The following is a 17,687-nucleotide window of genomic DNA, read 5'->3' as shown; positions in this document are numbered from 1 at the left end:
AGACAATTCAATTAACAGTAGAATACCAAGGGAGGAAAAATCACTTTTGTAGTGGTAATGAGGGTGGCCCATTTCAAACAGGTGACAAGAAGGTGTGAGTAACAGTAGGGGGAAATTAGTATGGGGAAAATAGGTTTTGTAATGACCCATCCACTCTGTAGTCTTTGTGAGTTCATAAATTCATTTACTTTACCCAGGAGTCCTCAGGGTTCATTTTGAGATATCAAAGTTTCACCCTAGCATTTTCAGGGACTTTAAAACTAACAGGTCCAAAGGAGAAAGGTGGTGGCTACTCCTCCTCATCTGGTATAGGAGTTGGTTCCACAAGTGTCTGGACTCCTCCCGCTCCAAAGAACTGTAAAAGAATCATGGGCCTCCTTTACAAAACTCTAGGCACTGGGCTGCATTCTTTGACTACTGCTGAGAGAATAAAGAGGGAGATAGAATCTCTCACAGAACATATGTAAGGCACAGGTGCGTTGAACTAGCAGTATTGGAACTCTTTCGTTTTTGATGCTATACACCTTCGCTGAAATAGGATGACTGGGTCCTTTAATAGGCTGGATACCCTTGAGAGTAAAGTTGGAATTTAAGGTTGACTTGGGTACCTTTATAAAAAACAAAACAAACAAACAAACAAACAAACCAAAAAACCACCAACCAAAGGACAAAGTTCAGATGTCTAGATTTTTTGACTTTATTTGTTTTGAGCTGAGATAGATCATAGAGGGTGCTTTTCCCCTTTAATTTTGTCCTATATGGGAACAGGGAACAATATTGGGCTCATCAATGGAAGTTCCTTAATAGGTTTTTCTTCTTTTTGATAACACACTCTGGAAAGGTTATGTGTTTGACAAATAAGTTATGTATCCTGAATACTGTATTTACTGTTGTTAAAAGTGATATAGTGTGTGATGAGCACAACTTGGCCCATATATAAAAATATATTTAAAGTCTTGTGGTTTAATTGCTTGATTAATATTTGCTTGGATTTCAGATAGAGATGTATTTTAAAGGAAGTAGCTGTAATTACAAATCTGTAAGGGAATTTAAAATCAGTTTAATGGACCTAGTAGATCCCATGCACTAGGACTTATTAGAGCAGTTAAATCTCATGCATCAGGGCTTATTAGTTAACATTTAAAAGGAACTTCATCCGTAGAAATTTCCCTTAGAAATGAATCTTTAAGGTTTCTCAATAACAGAAAAGGAATGGCAGAGGGAAAACACAAAATCCTGAGTTTGAAAATAGAAACCAATTCCATAACCTTGTCAGTGCTGCAAAATATTTAGTTCCATGTCTGATACTCCATTCATGCCATAGCATGTATAGAAGCATGCTATAGTTCAGGGGTTCTCAAAGTAGGGGGTCGTACGGTTAATACATGGGCGGTCGTGAGCTGTCTGTGCACCCCAAACTCCACTTTGCCTCCAGCATTTATATTTGTATTAAATCTATTTAAAAATGTTTTTCATTTATAAGGGGGGGTCACACTCAGAGGCTTGCTATGTGAAAGGGGTCACCTGTACAAAAGTTTGAGAACCACTGCTTTAGTTTTTTCCTGAGCTGTGATGTCAGTTTTTTCAATAGAAAAAAGCCATACCCCATAGTAAGCAGAATACTTGATCTGCACAATGCCTTGAATTGTAATGGTGCTAAATTGTTTCAAACAGCTCACAAAGCAGGGATCTTCTGTCCAAGGTCTGAAAATGTGAGAGGTTGTTATGCATGGACTAAGAGATGGGATTCTCATTTTTAAGTCTGATCAAATACCTACAATTTAGTTTTTATGTATTTCTTTTCCTCCTAATAGATTTACACGGATTGGGCTAATCACTATCTAGCAAAATCTGGTCACAAACGATTGATCAAGGACCTACAGCAAGATGTGACTGATGGAGTCTTACTGGCTGAAATCATCCAGGTTGTAGGTGAGTGAATTTCTCTTTTCCTGTTATGTACACGCCTACTTTGTCAGAGCCACAGCTTGTTTTTTCACATAAATATGGGGAAAATAAATAGAAACTATATGGAATTCAGATGATAATTCTGCCTCACAGGCTTTGATAATTAATTTGATAAAGCCTTATGTTAAGGGATTGCAGAAAAATATTTGACGTTCTTGATAAGATCTCCTGACACAGCATTATCACCCAGGATAGCTGAAGGGAAAAAGCAGGTGATGAGCTTTTTTCTGGTAGGTGACTTGTAGCCTTGCTTGTTATCTTTTCGTTATCTTTGTTCCTGTTCGCTTTTTTAGACTGGTCTGGAAATAATTCACCAATACAATGGTGTGTTATATTAAACCTGCCACTTCTAGTTGGATCGGAAAAATCCCAGTGTGCAGTTAGGATTAGGGAAGGACATGATTAGTATATGGAAGAAAAGAAACCCTTAACAATCTGTTTTAAAATAAGGAAGTTCATTTATTGTCAGGATGGCCCCAGGCGCTAAAGGAACTGATGTCAATGGGAGTTGAAGGTTCAGATTGGGCCCTGTGCAGGGCTCCACATTCCCCCTGTTCTGGGTTCTTCATTAGTTCCTTTAGAGACTCATCCATCTGGTGTTTAGGCTATCACAAAACTATGGAGCTATGGAGAATGACAGAATCAGGAAGTCCATTAATAGGAATTAGAATGACTGTTGTTGACAACAAGACTGACAGACTTGAGATGCAAACGTAGAAGACAGTAGTGAAGTAACTAGACACCAAAGCTTGACCAGTTATTTCTGTTACAAATGCTGTGCAAAAGAATTAGAGCCCTGAGTTAAGTTTATGAATGTATGGGTCAGATATTCAGCTGACATAAATTGCCATAGTTTCTATTGACTCTAACTGAGCTAAATTGATTTTTACCAGATGAAGATCTGGCCCATACATACTGAACAAACAACATATTCATTGCTGTCTGAGCATAGCACTCTGAAAACTATCCATGTAATTACATATGTATAAAAATTTCGCATGAATTACTTATGTACCTGTGTATAACAAAACTCCATCCAATATCTATGTAACGGTGTATACCAACACAAATATTTTAATGGGGAGATTTTCAGAAGCATAAGGCGGAGGAAGGCACTCATCTCCAGTTGACCTTCAATGGGAGTTGGGCACTTACCTGCCTTTTGTGCTTTTTTAAAATCTATCCCTACATACATACAGTTACATATATGTAACAATGCTGCAGAAAATCCTGGAGTAGAAACATGCATATCAGAACACTACCAAAAACAGTGTATCAAATACTTGCATGCATATTTCCATGTGTGAATGCTCCCATATGTTTAAAATATATCCCTGTGAAAAAATTCAGAAGAGTTATTGTTTACTAAAATGCTTGATTTAATTCATCTTTGCATTTTTCTTCTTTTTCTCATTGCTGCTTTAGTATTTGGATTTAGAGTTTTAAGACACAGCTGTGAAAGGTTAATACCTAAGGTGAAGGATTTTCTTTTTCTTAGATTTTTTCCAAACAAAAGAAAATCCATGTTTAAACACACAAATTCCACTTTAATCCCCCAAATTGGCACTGAAAGGAAAATATTCATTTGCATCCCTTATGTACTGGCCTTAGGCAAGCTGCATCTCATTGTCACATTAGAAGTGGTAACTTCCACACATGAAAACAGCTTCAACTGCAGCTATAAAACCATGACCTGTCCTCATAAATAAGGATTTGTACTATGAAAGCTTCTGAATGGTAATTTCTTTTTCCCTTCTGCATGCAGTGCTCTCTGTTATGTGTGGTGGTGGGGTACGAGAAAGCAGCAGTACCACAGAGACATCTCTGTTCTTTTATGGGCATTGGTGGTGTATTTAGAGATTATCCCAGGTTAACAAAATCTTTTCAAGTGAATTTGTTGATTATGAACATTCCTTTTGGTCACTGCATGAGTTTTGTATTCAAGACTTAAATTGCTGCTTCAGTGCTAACGGTGATCTGCAAAGGGAAATATGTTTGTGCCTTTTTATGAAGAAAGAAGAAGAGCTTTTGAAAGGTTTTCTGTTCTCTTCTGAATTCTCTTTTCTGCCTTTTTTTGTTTTAAACATTAGAAATACAGGTCTTGTCTTCTCTTTTTTCCCCTAGGAAATCCTGTAGATGATTAGAGAACTGGTAGGATTATGCCATCAGAGATGCCATGTAGTTAAACATGATTAATTAAGAAGAGATGTAATTTTTATTCCGCTTCAAACTCTGGTTTTTTTAACATCAGTTTAGCTCAAATGCCTAAATAGCCCAGCTGAGAGAAGCTGTTGTTGTTAAGGATATAACGCCTCTGCCCTTTTGGGTAAGGGCTCAGAAAGCTCATGATCTACAATGAATCCTCCAGCAAAACAAGAGAAAAACAAGCTTGACATGTCTGATATTTCTAAGGAAAAACAAGCAGAACAAATCCTAAAAAAATGTGAAGCCTTTGTTAAACTTCATAAGGAAGGGGAAAGGGCAGAAGTGCCTTTTAAGACCTTATAAAATCTGAGCTGTGTATTCTTCTTGTTGAGAGAGTTTGCTAAACTACCAGCTCTCCTTAACAGGCTTAGATTTTCTTCCTGTGGCACCTTTTCCTACAATTCTCCAAGTTGGTTAAAGTCTTCTTTTTTAAAGTCTACTATCCTTTTTCTGCTCCGCTCACTCCTTCCTTTCCTTAGAGTTGTGAAATCTATCATTTCATGATCACTTTCATCCAAATAGCCTTCAACCTTCAGATTCACTACCAATTTTTCCCTTTCTCCCCCCCATTAGTCAAATCAAGACTAAAATATCTGCCCCCCAGTTACTTCCTCCACCATCTGAAACAAGAAGTTGTCCCCACTACATTCCAAGAAACATCCTATTAGTGAGATTATCTCTTTGCATGTTGAACACCCCGGAGACAGTCAACTGTCACCACACATCAGGGCCATCAGAGTGAATTATTATCAAGGTTTACAAGGTCCCTCGTTCTGTGTACATTCCTGTCATTCAAAACCAGATGTATATTTCTGGAAAGAAAAGAAATCTGATTTAGGAATTTATAACTTGGTAACTTTCATTCACTTTTTATTATAACTTAGCATCCATATTTTGAAACAATGGGCAATTCTAAAAAATATTTGAAACTTGATAGGGATAAATTTGACACCTAAGAGCATAGATATGTAATCTTCAGATTTAACTACCAGCAATAGTGTGCTGAAATTATTTTGTGTGTTGCACAGTGACAGTTTGTCATAATATTCTCAAGTCAACTGGGAACTTTATTGACAAAATGCTAGGTTATTTTGGTTCAAAGGTTGCAAAGATTTACACATCTGTGTAACTTCATGTATATCCATAATCCCACTGCAGTCAATGGGACTGCTCCCATGTGTTACTGTTTGCAGAACCTGGATGTCAGATTGTAAACACTTTGGGTCAGGGAACATGTCTTTTGGGGCCAGGACTTACAAACAGTGAAATGCCATTGCATAGAGTGCTATGCCTTTCTTCACTTGGCCAGATAGTGGTACTGGTACTCTGAAAGGTGGAATATATACAGTAGTGTTGCGCTGGTTTGGGAGCACAGAGTTAAGATGTACATTGGCACTGATGATTTTGACATTGTGAATAAACCAACATAGTGAATGCATGTCTACACACACACACAAATACAAAGTGATATCAAGTCTAAATGGCAAAGAATCACACCTGAGAAACTGAACTTAAAAAACCGGAACTGGCAATCAAACTTTTGGCTTTTATTTTGTTTGAAGTTTTTACTGAGAGATCAGTGGAGCTGCCAACATAACCAAAAGGCGCTTTCCCCTCCTTGTCTCTTGGCCAACCATTTTTTAAAAAATTAGATACAACCACCACTGAACTATTTAAAAATGGATCAATTTACTGAACATAGGTGTTCCAGGATAATTATGATTCCCCTGTGATAGGGGAGGAGCTTCAGGAGACTCTTAACACTACACACCTGGGAAAAGCTCCAAGGGAAAAGAGAGAGAGTTTTCCTGTGGACTGTCAATTTCTTCTGTTTATCGAATCTAGCATTTTTTTAAGAAGAATATAACATGATATTCCAAAAGTTACAAATGTAAGGACTGATGGAACAGAAATTCAAGTCCTTTCATTTAGGCACGGGAAAGGATTAAGTTGTTTGCTAAAACGGTAGCTAGCTTGAAAGATTCTGTGTTATATCCTCACACTACCCTGCACTACTTATAAATCTCTTTTGTTTCCATGATTGAAAGTCTATGTTAAGATGACAGATTTCTACTACCATACTCACTAAGTGGAGCACTTCGATTGACAAAAGCATGCTCTACACTTACAAAGATGGGTCACTTACTCTTGTTGGCCTTGTATCGTCATTTTCTATAATATACTTTCACTTTGTACATTTTGTAGTACATTCTCTTGATCTTCTATAGAGATCTAAGTATTCGGGGTCTGCTCCCATTGAAGTCAATGGGAACTTTGTCATTGACTTTAATGGGAGCAGCATCAGACACTCAGTCTACTTTTAGAAAGCCATTTATTTAATAGCACAGAGTTCTTGGTATCTTAGTTTTCTTGATTGAAAGCAATTGCAATACTATTTTCCAAGCATGGTAATCTTCATAAATAATGGACAGTAATGTCCTCTTTTGCCAGACTGCTGCCTCTGTCATGTTAGTGATCCCTCAGTTAACACTGTTGCTTACTAAGGGCTAGTCTGTTCCTGGAGTTATTTAGGAATGGCTATTCAGGAATTTTCACCTGGACATATGTCAAATTAAACTAGAAAACAACTCCCCTATTCCAGAATAGATGTATCCAAATACACAACCTCTTTTATTCTGGAATAACTTTTTACGTGTAGAAAAGCCTTTATTACTCTCACCTTTGGGCCAGAAGGTTGTGGGTTTATGTTCCAAATCTGCATCTGGGCTCATATACAGTCAGGAAATGACAGAATCACAATTTATCCTGTGACTGAGACATTAAACAAAGATTTCTTCTGCTCGAGTCTGGATAGCTGTCCAGGTAAAAGTTTTAGCACTTTATGAACTGTATTGGCCAACACCCTTTTAAGAGGAAAAACAGGAAGAATTGTTGTAAGATCCAAAGATGTGGCTGAGGCATTGATTAATGCTTAATAGCTTTGTAACAAAGCTCTTTGTAACAAAGAACGTAACTCATTGTACAGTGTGCTGGTTACTTTTTGTATAAAAGGTTCTCTATATCCACCCATGTTCTGCTCTGTATGGTCCAAGGCAGTTTAGAATCATTCCTATCATAACTTTTCATGTAGTTTATTGAGTGTCATTTGTTGAGGATTTTTATTTTTGCAGGGAATGCATATCTATATCTGGGACACCAGCAGCTGCCTGACCAACAGATTTAAAGAACACTTTACAACACTTTGTGGTAGAGAGACCCTCTTTCCCCCTCATGTTTCCATATACTTTTGACTCTAATAACCTGTCTCACAGTATTATAATGTATGTGTCACAGAAGAAATAAAACGAGACCTTCCTTTAAGTTCCCTTCTCTCTCCTTTGATTCAGATTCTATCTATGAAAAAATGACTATTTCTGTTCATACTACTTTTATCACTGAGTTAAGCTGCTTTTGCTATGTCTAGCTTAATAAAGGGGAAGAGAGAAGCCATCAAACATCCTCAAGTGTATGCATCAAAAGTGGCAAAAGTCTGGAAACATTTAAAAATCTCAGGGTGAAATTCATTTCACTCTCATAAAAGCAATGTAATCTGACTATATATGGGTAAAGTGCCATGGGGGAAAATGGTGAAATATCTCTCCAGCCTTGGAGCTGTACTGCTATAAGCCCATAGTGTACAATGTTGGTTTTAGAATAATTTTAGGCCAAGCTAATGGTACAGAGACCCATTCTGTGCAGGGAAGAGCCTAGGAAGAAAATGAAAGCTTGATGGCACTGCAGTAAATAAGGGTTAACGGGAAAGACCCATGTAGTCCGGATTCTGAGGTTGCAGAATTTGTGATGGAGTTTACTTCCTGCTGAGAACTGTGCTCCAGAATCTGAAATTGTTTCAAGCTCTTATGGTTGCAGAGAGAAGCTCAAAATTGTGAATTCTGTAAGTGATGCAGTGTCATCTGCATGAGTCTGCAGAGAGCCACATTCCGCTGTTCTCTAGGCAAGCAGAAATGTACGGGTTAAAGTTCAGCCAGGCTACCACCAAAGGCGACTGCAACTACTGCTGAGCAAGCTGCCAGTATGCTCCTCTGCCATCTCTTCTAGCAGCTGTCTCTTCCACCTGCTATCCCTAGCTACCTGGAGCCACTGGGTGGTGTGGACAATGCTATGGGAGTTGAGGCCAGAGAGTAAAGCAGGAGAGAATGGTGGTGGTGGAAAAACTATCCTTGAAAATAACCATTGACAAATTTGGGGCCAGTGAGTATCTTCAGCTATGATCTATAGTTGTGTGTGCTTGTGGATGGAGGGGAACGGAATACATTATGTTTCTGTGACTTACAGAAGTTGCTGCCACAGAGTTTAGGGGTTGTTGGTAGGGAATTTGGTCCCATTCTGCTACAGAGTACACAGGACCCTGTTTATGGGAAAACTCTGAGCATAATCTAGTTCTTTTGTTCTATAGCCCAAAGATTTCCTCACAGAAGATATGTGACTACCAACTCCAATTATTTCTTCTAGTTTATATTGTATTGATACCTGTCCCATGATACCAAATCAGCAATATATACGCCTGTGCTTTAAAGGTGCCAAATGCACAAAGCAGAAGAGAATTATGCGACAAATGAGCTGAGAGAGAATTTAAACAGAAAAATGTGAATCAAATTAAAAACTATTTAAGAATGTTTTCTTAGATGCCCAAAGAAAGCACAGAGCCACAATTGGGAGAAAGCTACACTGGTTAAAAAACCTGTCTGGCTTAGTGGAGAAGTGAATGAAGCTATAAATTTTTTTTTAAAAACACAACAATCTATAACAAATTGGAAAAGTGGGATGTTGATAGCAATGAATATAAATTACAAACTAGAAATTGTAGAAAATTGATAAGGGAAGCAAAAGGACACTAGGCGATGTCGATGGCCAGCAGAGTAAAGGACAATAAGGAGTATTTTAAGCATATTGGGAACAAAATGAGTCCTAGCAATGGTGTCCAAATGGTAGAATTGTCAATAATAATGCAAAAAGGCTGAAGTCATTGTAGTCAAATGTTTGGCTGCGTGTGTGTGTTTTCCCTGTGTGCTGTCCCAGCTCTGCACAGACAGTTGGCACAGCAATCTCGAGTGAACCACCCAATGACCACAAGATCCGTTAAGGTACGAAGGCATCCAGCCAGGTTTATTGTTGAGGAAGCATGGTAATAGCACCTGGCAGACTCCATGAGGCTACTAAGACATGTATGCCCCTGACAATGGATGCAGCTCAGTCAGTGGCAGGACTTTCCGCTGCCCCCTAAGCTGGTGAAAGATACTCCCTCTGAGATACATTTTTATACCCTGATATAAACAAGTTATGTACTGTCATTCTGACCTTATCTTTTAGGAGGGGTCAGTGTGTTTCTGTTATCCTTGGGGAATGTTTTTGTACCATGCTTGATATCAGGATGTTCTGGTACCACTTGATATCACGATGTGTTTGTGTGAGTACTCTGTGCTTAGCACTTTTTAGGAACGTGTATTTCTGCAATATAAGCACTGTTCTTGCCAGATTCTGTGAGCAGGTTCTGCCTCATAGCAGGTCTCTGATACAAGGGCTTATGTCTCAGGCTCTCTTCCTACTTCAGTCATCAGTAAATATTTCTATTCTGTGTTTGGAGGAAACAAAAAAAAAACCAAAGCAACAAAAAACAACCACCCCAAAAAACAAAAATACTACAGGTTTCAGAGTAGCAGCCGTGTCAGTCTGTATTCACAAAAAGAAAAGGAGTACTTGTGGCACCTTAGAGACTAACAAATTTATTTGAGCATAAGCTTTCGTGAGCTACAGCTCACTTCATCGATGAATGCATCCGATGAAGTGAGCTGTAGCTCACGAAAGCTTATGCTCAAATAAATTTGTTAGTCTCTAAGGTGCCACAAGTACTCCATTTCTAAAAACACTACAGTTGATATATTGATAGATGATGATGATGAAATACTTTCCATTTCAACAGTAATTCAGGAGGATGTTAAACGGTAGCTACTAAAGTTAGACATCATCAAATCAGTGGATCTGAATAATTTGCACGCAAGGGTTTTAGAAGAGCTGGCTGAGGAGCTCTCTGAACTGCTTATATTACTTTTTCAATAAATCTTGGAACACTGGGGAAGTTCCAGAGGACTGTGAGAAAGCTAATGTACAAAATCTGCAAAAATATAAACAGGATTACCTGGGTAATTATAGGCCTGTCAGCCAGACATCAATACCAAACAAAATAATGGAACAGCTGATACTGGACTCTATTATTAAAAAATTTTAAAAGGGTAATATAATTAATGCTAATAACATGGGTTTATGGAAAATAGATCTCATCGAACTAACTCAGTATCATTTTTATGAGATGATAAATTTGGTTGATAAAGGTAACAGTGTTGATACAACAGACTTCAGTAAGGCATTTGACTTGGTACCACATAACATTTTGATTAAGAAACTAGAATGATACAAAGTCCACATGGCACACATTAAATGGATTAAAAACTGACAAGTCTCAAAATATAATTGTAAATGGGGGATCATCATCAAGTGGGTTTCTAGTGGGGTTTCGCACAGATTGATTCTTGGCCCTACGCTGTTTAACACTTGTCTTGGAAGAAAACACAAAATCATCATTGACAAAATTTGCAGATGACCAAAAGAGTGGGGGAGTGGTCAATAAAGAGGACAGGTCCCTGATACAGAGCGATCTGAATCGCTAACTAAACTGGGCACAAGCAAACAACTTGCATTTCAATATGGTAAATATGTAAATCTAGAAGAAAAGAATGCAGCCATACTTGCAAGATGGGTAATTATATCCTGGGAGGCAGTGATTTGGAGAAAGACTTGGGGGGTGGGGAGGTGTCATGGTGGACAATTAGCTGAACATGAGCTTGCAGGAAGATAGAGGCCTAAAGAGCTAATGTGATCCTTGTATGTATAAACAGAAGAATATGGAGTAGGAAAAAAGGGAACATATATTATCTTTGTATTTGGCATTGGTCAACTGCTACGGGAATACTGTGTCAATTCCACACTTCAAAAAGGTTATTCCTAAATTGGAGAGGGTCAGAAAAGAAAGAGAATGGGTAAAGGATTGGAGAATGTGCCTTACAATGGTAGATGCCAGGAGCTCAGTCTATTAGTTTATCAAAAAGAAGGTTAAGGGGTGACTTGATCACAGTCAGCGCCTACATGGGGAATAGAAATTTGATGATAGAGGGCTCTTCAATCTGGCTGGCAAAGGTATAGCAAGATCCAATGGCTGGAACATGAAGCTAGACAACTTCAGACTAGAAGTAAGGTCTAATTTTTTAACAGTGAAGGTAATTAACCATTGGAACAACATACCATGTGTTGTGGTGGATTCCCCATTAATGGAAATTTAAAATCAATATTGAATGTTTTTCTAAAATATATACTCTAATATAGAGAGTTTTTGGACTCAGTTAATTCAGGGAAGTCCTACGGCGTGTATTAGATAGCTGTCGCTACCTCAGATTAGATGACCACAGTGGTCCCTTCTGGTCATCAAATCTATGAATCTATGATATGCACATACACTTTATGAAATGAATGATCCCTGCGCGCACCCATCTACACACATGTGTGTGTGCACCTACGTGCATGCACACACACCAGTGATGCAGTGCAGTACCCAGTTTTTAAGCATTTGGTTGCATAAGGAGTTACCTGTCACTTTAAGAAATGTCAGCCCAGTTGTCTCCTTTTGAAATGATGATGACCGTGCTCCAGCTGTCTCTGGAGGAATGACCCATGAGAAAAATCCAGCCACTGCATGGGTCTCAATGTTTCACACGTTTGCTTTGATTGGACAACTACAATCTTAGGCCACTTGATTTAGCTAGCAACAAGTGCTCTGGAAATAACTGGTACAAGTGTCCTCACTACGCTTTTTGCATTACTTTTTGTATTTGTTTCTCAGCAAATGAAAAGATTGAAGACATCAATGGCTGTCCAAAGAACAGATCTCAAATGGTAAGTGGCAAAGCAGCAGTGCATGTGTGTGTTACTCAATTCATAATAGGTATGACAGTTAATTTAACTGAGTGTTGTGAAATGCTTGCACCAATATAATAGAGGGGGAAATCTGGACTGTTATTAGAACTAATGATCCATTTCTCATCCTATTGAAGTCAAAAGGAGAAGATAGGATCTGAATCTATTAGCACAAGGTACATAACTTTTCTTTCTGTGATATTTTAATGTTTTTGTGATACTCTGTATAAATAAGAATATACAAAATGTAAATACTGTGCTTTTATTTGAAAACAGTTTTTACAGAAGCAGGAAAGTAGATGTGCAACTGGCTTTTTGTCAAGGTTGCTCCAAATAAAATTAAGAATTTCAAGGCTAAAGGACTACGATCTCTTAGGCTCTATTAAGATCATCTCGATATTTTAGGTCCTTCCCAAAAGACAGAATTTTTTCATATATTAACAGTGGTTACGCCAAAATAGAAAAGAATTTGCAAATGTGTCTTTGGAAGTTGTAATGAAAAAGTTAAAATGTCTATTGTCTTTTTTGATTCAGTGATGGGTTTTTATCTGTAAAATGTTCTCACTTATCTGGTTTGTATTTAATCTTTGAAAACAAGCACCAAAAGATACAGTAGCAGAACTCAAAGTATACAGTACATGATGAGTATGTTTGCTATTAGGGACAGTGCAGTTAATATTCTAGACAAGATATTTGAGAATATTGGCAGTAATAAGATTATTTAAAATGTACTGTAAGAAGGAAATTATTTAATTTATGATATTTTAAACAGATGCCTTTGTTCCTCTGTATTTTTATACAGAATCAATGTGATGACATTAAATCTAAAATATGTACAAATTACAGCTGGATACTGAATTTAGGATTATTTTAGTATAACTTCTATACCATTTTTTGTGTGTGGTTTTAGTTCTTAAATTTTTTTGCTGTGTGTTCAATTTGTTTCTATCTGGTGATGGAACCCATTGAAGGGTTAAGGGTTTGGCAGCAGTTTTCCATCCCAGAGCCTGAAACTGCTTTGTGTTTTACTATTCCATCTCCCTCCCCCCGGTCTTTGAGGTTATCCTCTTTTTATCCACAGAGCAACCACTCCTTAAAAAGAAAAACATCTTTACAGATTTATCTTTGCTACTTTTACTCCTTGGTAGAGATTGGCTGCTATTCTTGCTGTAGCCACAGCAGCTGTCTAAAGTATAAATAATTGAGGAAACTTTCAAGATCAATGTAATTTAATGTTTCACAAGTGTATTGTAAGAACTGAATTTCATTCATGAGCTACAGGCGATACCAAAATACATTAAAAAAATCCATTACATTGTAACTGAAAGTTAGATTAACTCACTTTTTCTCTATGAACTAAAGTATCTGTTCTGGTGTTTGCAGCCAGAGCTGACACCAAGGGTTGTTGCATAAGTCAGGTTTGGACATAATGGTTGTCAGCGTGCGTGCTAGAGCAGGAGCTGCGTAACATGTGAAAAGGGGGTATTCTTGCTTCACTTCCTGCTCCAAGGTACTGACCCTGTGCTGGTGTGTGCAGAAGGATGGACTGGGGCAGGGCTGTCTACCCTGTCCCACTCCGTTTAGGATGCTTAGCACCATAGTCAGTGCGGGACACTCCAGTTCTTTACCAATGGAAACACAAAATCATCATGGCTGTCCCTTGCATTGATGTGCATATCCATGGGGTTATCCATGATTGAACACTAAAGGCCAATGTTTATCAGTGTCTGTGCTCTAAGAATATAATACATTATAAACCAGAGGGTGTAATGTTTGTAATCTTTTGCCTTGGGTCAGTGGGCACAACCTTTCTCTAAGATCAACACTGTTAATTTGGATGGTGCAGTCTGCATCCCTTGATGCACTTGATTGGGCTTCATCTCCACTCATCCCATTTGGGTAATTTCCACCTCTGATGACACTAAGAGGGAGCAGTCCCTGCCCTCCCCAAAGCGCAGGGACTCTTATTGTGCCTGGCCCTTGTGCAGGTGGCATCATGGGGGAGAAAGTTCCTTGTGTCCTCCCAGCCCTCCCACTCACACCAGGACACACAGTTTTGCCCTAGTTTTTTACCTAATTGTTCAGTCACAGCTGTGTATAACTACATTGCAGCTTCTAACAATTGGATGTTAAAGTTCAATAGTTGGAAAAGGCACATGACAGAAGCTTTCATCTTTGCCTCTCAAATAGAAATACAGCACAGTTTACTATGAAACTGTACGACTTTATAAATACTATTAAATGCCTTTTCATAACTGTCCACTATATAAGAACTGATTTTTCTGGATCATATGTATTTATGTAATGTATATTTATTTAAATAGAACAACAAAGGCCTGCAATTGACAGTGATTAGTTCCAACTGACATGAAGACAATTTATGGTAAATTGAGCATGTATATAAATTCAGAGACCATCCCTACAATTGTAGTTTTTCTGCGTAGAATGAAACATGTCAGAAAATGGCTTCATTCTTGAAGAACCAAAGGAAAAAAAATCTATTTCCTGTTTGTGTGCATGTTGTAGAAAAAACTATTGTAAACAAACATGGGCCAGTGAAGCATGGCAAGGGATGCCCTTCTCTTAATACTATTGCATTACAGAAGCAAGACAACTGTTTTCGTATCTTATATTGATCTATTTTTTCACTGTCCAATGGCTGACATTAAAGACTCGATATCCGCCACTCTGCAGAGTTTACGATACCATAGTATCATCTGTTGTACTTATAGGAAGTCACTGTACCTTAGTTCCTTAGGGAACAGATGCTGAGTATTTAATGATGCTTACAATCTTTGAATATTGACATAGTGAAACTTCCTTCAGAGTAAAGTACAATGAAAGGCACAGGTTATTTCAGTGAATTGTGATGTATAAATAGCAGTTCTGCTGATAGAATGAAGTTCTTCTGTGACACAGTGATGTCATTATACAGATTCAGCTTTCTATATGTGAGCATATCTAATGTACAGTGGTCTCCATTAAAAAAACCCAGCATTTGCAAACTTCAGTGCACAGCGATATCTGAAATCATCTTATTCTGTTTCATATTTATCTAGGGCCTTCCATCTCCATGTCACTAAAGAGAAAACAGAGATAAAGCTCTTTACCCTGAATAGCTGAGGCCTTGATCCTGCCATCTGGTCCCTGTGGATACTAACACTAGTCCCAAACCTCAATGAAGTCTGTGTGTAGGGCTTGTGGGGCTCCATGTGGGCACAGGCATCCACCCACCCTGATTAGATTGGTGGATGGGGTCCTCTGTTACATAAACATAGGAAATTACGACAACACATAAGAAAGAGTGAAGATAGAGATGATGGTTACAAGACATAAGGAACATGCAAAGTGTATATTCGTCTGAAGCTTGAAAGATCTGAGTATTAAACTGGAGAATAAGACAGAGAAAAGAAAAGAAGCACAATAACACAGGAGTAGAGGTCAGTGGTGGAGAGCTATGTAAAGGAAGAGATTTTTTTTAAAATAGGGATTTGAAGGTAAAGGCTGTTTGGTGTAGCGGGAGAATGAGGATGTTGCAGGCATAGGCAGCAGATGATAAAAAGCCTGAAGTAGGGGGAGATAAGTGGAGCATCAGAGTAGGAAGTCGGGAGAAAGAAGGTGTTGATATATAGGCTGGGGCAGAGCTGTGCTGTACCTTCAACATCAGGATGAGGAGTTTTAAAGAGATGAGGAGCTGTAAAGGGATTTAAGAAGGAGGCTGATATGGTCAGAGAAGTGGGAAAGGAAGATCATTTATCCAACAGTTAAAATAAAGAGGCACAAGGTAAGAGACCAAGAGGCCTAAGAAGGGGTGTTAACAGAGGTTGAGATCAGAGAGAACCAGAGTGTGAACCAAGATTTTGGCAGTGTGGATGGACAGGAAGGGACAGATGTTAGAAATGTTAAAGAGGAAGTAGTATAGTGACAATATTTGGCAAGAGCATGGATAACCAAAGACAACCCCAGTGTCATATGAGTTTGAAGGAGTGGGAGGAGAAAGGAGCTGTTAATAGCGAGGAAGAGGGAAAGTGTAGAGAGAATGATGAGAGGGTTTGATTGATCCATGCTAAGTCTGAGGAAGCAGAGGGACATCCCAGAGGAGATATTGGAGACACAGGAAGCAATGTAGCCTGGGCAGAGAGACTACACTTTTCCCATTTTCTCAGAATAGGAAATAGCTGTGGTAACCATGAGGTATCTGTGGTCATATGTTGATTCTTCATTTTTAATGGTGACCACTCTTGTGTATCTGTCTATGCAAAAGAGGTCACGACAACAAGGAGGGAGTGCACTCTCCCCTCTATGCATTGACCTGTAACAAGTTGGCTTGTAATACTCTGAAATATCTGTGATGCAGATATCCTATCATGTTGCATGGGTAAAAGGAGGGAGTTCAGTCTTTTATTGTTTATTTGGCTATAGATTGTGCAGAGTTAGTCTGTTTTCGTCCAGTATGGGCTAGAGCCTGCAACACTTATTAACATCATTGGCACGACTCATTGAGTAATGATCAGGCCCATATTATCAATATGTTGACTTTAACTTGCAAGGAAAACCTAATTCAGCAATGGGAAGAGGAAGATGTAGCCAAATATAAAAGATATCAGGTATATTTAGGCTATAGAGGTGAAACATCAATATTAAATAACGTTATAACACAGGGCGTACAAAACTCCGGCCTGTAAAATATTTAGCTTAGCAAAATTAGGCCATCGGACACAGGATAAGTTAACATAAGCAAGTTAATAATAAACCTGCGTAGCTTTTTTTCTGTGTTTGTGATATGCTGATGTTCTGAAATAATTGCTGAGTTTGGATAACGTCTTGAGAGAGATCAGTAGACACCAAGGTGAAATGTAGCCAAGGTGAAATGTTGGAGACTTTCTTAAGGTAACTGCCTATTAATATGGTGATAAGGTGGTGGAAATGTTAATGAGTATAAGGGGAACTAATGAGTTAGCCTATGAAAAACAGGGCACTCCAAAAGTAGAGGGGCATGGAAATTCAAATAAGGAAAAGGAGTTAAAACCTTCAAAGGTGTGTATGGACACCAGCGGGCATCAGCATAACACATTATAAAAGGTGTTGTGGCCTGCATGCCTTGGTATGTGGGAGATGCCAGGACGATGACCATTGGTGGTGGTGGTGATGAGGATAACACTTTTGGTTTTTCTGCAAGGCCTGGGGTGAGTAATGCAAATATTATGCATTTTGTAATGATCTCACTTTACCAGATTGTAGTGTGTGTATTTTTTGGTTGGCTACTAAAAGTAATGGTTGTAGAAAGAGTACTGTGTAGACTCTATTGTGCACCATGCGGTTTCCATTCTATTAAATACTTCTCTCTACTGTAGTTGATCTTGGGGGCTGAACTCTCCCACATTAAAGTAGGTGTAAACCCTCACTTTGGGTGGGTAGTTGGTTAAAGTAACCTTTCACTATATAGGTGACTACAAAGGTTTGTTGTAAAATACCTTGGTTTTAGTGCAGCACAGATTTGGTGCAGTAGCATAACAGCTCTGAAAGAT

General features: G+C 38.5%; 1 protein-coding gene across 1 annotated transcript in view; it reads left to right on the top strand.

Moving 5' to 3' along the window:
• The window catches only part of NAV2 (neuron navigator 2), a 671,297-nt gene that overhangs the window by 431,335 nt on the left and 222,275 nt on the right, over positions 1-17,687 (top strand). Inside the window, exons 2-3 of the mRNA XM_084631659.1 lie at positions 1,815-1,932; positions 12,086-12,138. Of these exons, the coding sequence (XP_084487785.1) occupies positions 1,815-1,932; positions 12,086-12,138 (171 nt within the window). The remainder of the gene's footprint in view (positions 1-1,814; positions 1,933-12,085; positions 12,139-17,687) is intronic.

Source organism: Lepidochelys olivacea, assembly GCF_965140295.1.
Source record: "Lepidochelys olivacea isolate rLepOli2 genome assembly, chromosome: 6".
NCBI classification, from domain to species: domain Eukaryota; kingdom Metazoa; phylum Chordata; order Testudines; family Cheloniidae; genus Lepidochelys; species Lepidochelys olivacea.
Note: the sequence above shows the minus strand (reverse complement) of the source record. Positions and strands in the feature narration are given on the sequence as shown.